Source organism: Crocuta crocuta, unplaced genomic scaffold (assembly GCF_008692635.1).
Source record: "Crocuta crocuta isolate KB4526 unplaced genomic scaffold, BGI_CrCroc_1.0 scaffold139, whole genome shotgun sequence".
Classification (NCBI taxonomy): domain Eukaryota; kingdom Metazoa; phylum Chordata; class Mammalia; order Carnivora; family Hyaenidae; genus Crocuta; species Crocuta crocuta.
Genome location: NW_027533258.1, coordinates 5,589,883 through 5,593,957, shown reverse-complemented (window position 1 = coordinate 5,593,957; position 4,075 = coordinate 5,589,883). Strand labels below are relative to the sequence as shown.

The following is a 4,075-nucleotide window of genomic DNA, read 5'->3' as shown; positions in this document are numbered from 1 at the left end:
GGTTTGTAGTGCTGACCTTGAGGCCAAGGCAGGGTCTGTGATGACAGTCAGGCTTGAGCACCTACCGACTGTCGGTTCCAGACGACCCGGTGAAATACAGTCGACACTGTGACCTGTCTGGGGTCCTGGCGTGAACGGTAAGGATTTGCAGCTCTGTAGGCAGAACGGGCATTCCAGGCCGCGTATCCGGATCCTTAAGGCTTTTCTTTCTTTTTTTTTTTTAATTATTTATTTATTTTTTAATTTCTGAGAGAGAGAGAGAGAGAGAGACAGCGTGAGCTGGGGAAGGGCAGAGAGAGAGGAAGACACAGAATCCAAAGCAGGCTCCAGGCTCCGACCTGTCAGCACAGAGCCCAATGCCAGGCTCAAACCCACGGACTGTGAGATCACGACCTGAGCCGAAGTCACCGACTGAGCCACCCAGGCACTCCCTTAAGGCTTTTCTTGAATGAACTGCATGGAGGTCCCTAAGCCTCCCTCCCCACTTCCCCAAAATTATATGCAAACACCTTTGCAGGCATATTTTTCCTGGGGAGAGCTGCTGGCCTGAGTCAGATTCTCAGCCCGCAGCTCAGGCGGAGGGGGGGAGACAGGTCTGTGGCACAGGGGTCCTCAAACCTCAGTGGCTCTGAATCGTCTACGGAATTCACTCAGCCAGGCCCCCTCCCTGGACCGTCTATCTTAGAAACTCTTGGAGTCTTGCTTTGACGCACAAAACTCTGACCACGCAAACAACCAAACAAACAACACTGTTCCACGATCGCGATGTTTCCTAACTCCATCCTTTGCTACGTGGAAAACAGTTTAAAGATTCTGGGCAGCAACTCTTCATTTTGGGCGCTTGGTGAAAGGATTTTCTGCTTAGAAGCCAAAAGACAAGGAGCCGGTCTTTGAAGGAGGGCGTCTGGGGGCGCCTGGGTGGCTTAGTCGGTTAAGCGTCCGACTTTCACTTGGGTCATGATCTCACGGTTCGTGGGTTCGGGCCCCGCGTCGGGCTCTGTGCTGACTGCCAGCTCAGATCCTGGAGCCTGTTTCGGTCTGTGACTCCCTCCCTCTCTGACCCTCCCCTGCTCACGCTGTCTCTCTCTCCCTCTCTCTCTCCTAGAAATAAATAAAAAACATTAAAAAAAAAAATTCGAAGGAGGGCGTCTGATAGCATCGTAACAATGGCAGGTGGTATCAAGAGCAACGAAGTGGACTTTGTCCCTGCCTCCCGCCACAATTCTTTTTTTTTCCGTTAAGTTTCTTTATTTTGAGCAAGAGAAGGAGCCCAAGTAGGGGAGAAGCAGAGAGAGAGGGAGAGAGCGAGAATCCTAAGTGGGCTCCATGATGTCAGCAAAGAGCCCGATGCCGGGCTCGATCACATGAACCGTGAGATCATGAACTGAGCCAAAATCAAGAGCCAGATGTTTAACCGGCTGAGCCACCCAGGCAGGATGCCCGGAAGACCCACGTGCATTGGTGCTGAGGGACATTCTCTCCATCCTCCCTTGTGCTACTTAACGGTTGGACGCAGCAAAGCAACATCATGCAAAGTGATGAAAAGTTGGATGTCTGGTTGAGGGCACTACGTGTGTCATCAGAGGTCAGAGTGCTCTGTGAAGTCTCCTGGGGTGATGGGGATCCAGCCCCCCAACCCATCCCTCCTTCTCATGGAAGCTTCCGGCATTCTTGGGTGCCTAGGGCTTCCTGTGAACCTGACTCGGGCAGTGATTGGCTTTCAGAGACTGGACCCGGGTCTTCTTCCTTCTTCCGTCTTCTGACTCCCCGTTTCCCCATCTTCTGTTCCGACCCTTCTCTGTTTACCTTGCAAAATTAAAACATCGATCTTCATCATTCTCTGTCTTTTGACGATATGATTGGAAAAAGTGGGAAAATAAACGTGAAAGGGCTTTGAGTTCTGAACAAGGCAGGTCCTGCAAAGCAGATGTTGGGTGGAATTTTCTAGACAACAGAAAACTGTCCCAAGCCTTGAGGCAGGCACTGCTTTCCTCTTCAACGGGTTAGGACTTTCCAGCTAGGGTGGTGACCAGATTTGCACAACAGTGGGACTGCTTTGCAGCCAGGAATGGGGTCAGTGGGTAAAAGGGTCAGGCACTTGGATAGGGTAAGGTAGCAGACAGGTGCCTCCATGATTTGAGAAAATGGAATTTCAGGAGAGGAAATCAGTTTCATCTTTGTAACTTGAGCTAGGTGCTTGGTGGGGGGGAGGAAAAGGCTGGTTTGATCCTCATTCCCCTTGGAAATAGGCGAGTGGGATGTCTGAGCACTTTGGGAGAGAACACGTGCTCCGGGGAGGTCCTGGGTTTGCAGAAAAGCAGGCAGCGCACGGATTCCTCTCCCTGCCCTTCCTGGGTGTCCCAGCCTGAGACGGGGAGGCAGAGACAAGGGGGAAAGAGCCCTGGGTGGGAAGCAAAATGTCCCCTCTGCCCCTGCCCCTGCTTGAGCAGAACGAGGTGTGGCCGAGGCATGTCTCTTCATCTCTCTGGGCCTCCATTTCCACACCTGTGGAGTGTAGACATTGGACCCGATTCCCTAAAAGGATCAGGATCCAGCACCCCTGCCTTTCTGCTTAATAGGCAGAATGTGTGAAGTCTGAGAAATTGAAGGAACTTTACTTTTTTAAAAATAAAAAAAAATGTTTATTTGTTTTTGAGAGAGAGAAAGAGAGAGAACACAAGCAGAGGAGGGACAGAGAGAGAGGGAGACACAGAATCTGAAGCAGGCTCCAAGCTCTGAGCTGTCAGCACAGAGCCCGACGCGGGGCTCAAACCCACGAACTGCAAGATCATGACCTGAGCCGAAGTCGGACGCTTAACCCACTCAGCCACCCAGGCGCCCTTAAGTGGAAGCAACTTTTCTTTTGGAAAACATTTGCTTTTGAGTTTATTAAGCTCTAATTTTCACACAGAAATGGACCCATTCTATCACTTGGTGTGAGTGACGGGTTTGATGAGTTTCCGCAAAGCGACACCCCTGAGCTCTGCAATCAGGAGGCGGAACATTTCCATCTCCCACAATGGTCCTCGATGCCCCTCCGTGGGCACATCTCCTTGTCCCCGCTCCCGGCGACTTCTGGCACATGCGTCCTAAGCCCCGTTTCTCTGTTTGCTCGCTGTATCAGCTTCCCAAAGGTGCTGTGACAAATGACCACCAACTGAGTGACTTAAAACAACACAGATTTGTTCCCATGAAGTTCTGGAGCTCAGAAGTCTACGACAGGTTAGCGGAGCTGTGTTTCCTCCAGAGGCTCTCGTGGGTGAATCCATTTCCTCATCTCTTCCAGCTTCTAGAGACTTCCACACACCTCAGCTCACATCCTTAGTAACTGTAGCCTGTAGGTGAGCCTCTTTGGTTCACCCTCCATCATGGGGTCCACGTCCACCTGCTTGGAAAACCAAAAAGGTTTTCTCCCTGTTCAAATACAACCAACACCAGCTAATAATGATTTCCCATTTCGCGCATGGCAGGCACTTTCCTGAGCACTTACAGACCCTCAGATCCCTTAATCCTCATGGCAACCTTGGGAGGGAAATGTCATTTTTATTCCTGGTTTACAGCCAAGAAAATGGAGACACAAGAAGTATAAGGAGTGATCTCAGTCACACAGATGGCATCCCTCCTGCCAACCACCGCACAAATGCATACTGCCTTTCCAGAACATTCCTCCATGTGTCGGGACCAGTTTCCTCATGGCTTGTGAAGGGGACCAGAACATGACACCCCAATACTTACGCCAATAATGGGCATGTTGGCGTGCCCATTATTCTGAGCAGAAGGGAACTGAGTATCAGCAGACGCCAGAAGGGCTCACTGACCTACCCCTTTCTGCCTTAAAGAAGACCATAAATCTCCCACGAGGAAGCACGATTCTGACACCAATTCCGACGTGTAGGTTTTCCAGGCAATCCTCTGGCGCCAGCTGGGAGCCCTGCGATTCACATCAATTCTGACACCATCTACCCGGAGGTTGCTCGGTTTTAGGGGACGGCCCTCTCCCCCCACTTCAGATGCCAAAGGCAAGTCTAAATGGTCACCTGTGTTTCTAACCTACCAGCCGTAGACCCGAGTCTTC

The 4,075-nt window shown here is 51.2% G+C and overlaps 1 protein-coding gene across 1 annotated transcript in view; it reads right to left on the bottom strand.

The window, feature by feature from the left end:
* Nucleotides 1-3,750, bottom strand: part of ELAC2 (elaC ribonuclease Z 2) — a 37,997-nt gene extending 34,247 nt beyond the window's left edge. Inside the window, 1 exon segment of the mRNA XM_077746714.1 lies at nt 3,736-3,750. Coding sequence (XP_077602840.1) covers nt 3,736-3,750 — 15 coding nt within the window.
* Nucleotides 3,751-4,075: the final 325 nt, after the last annotated feature.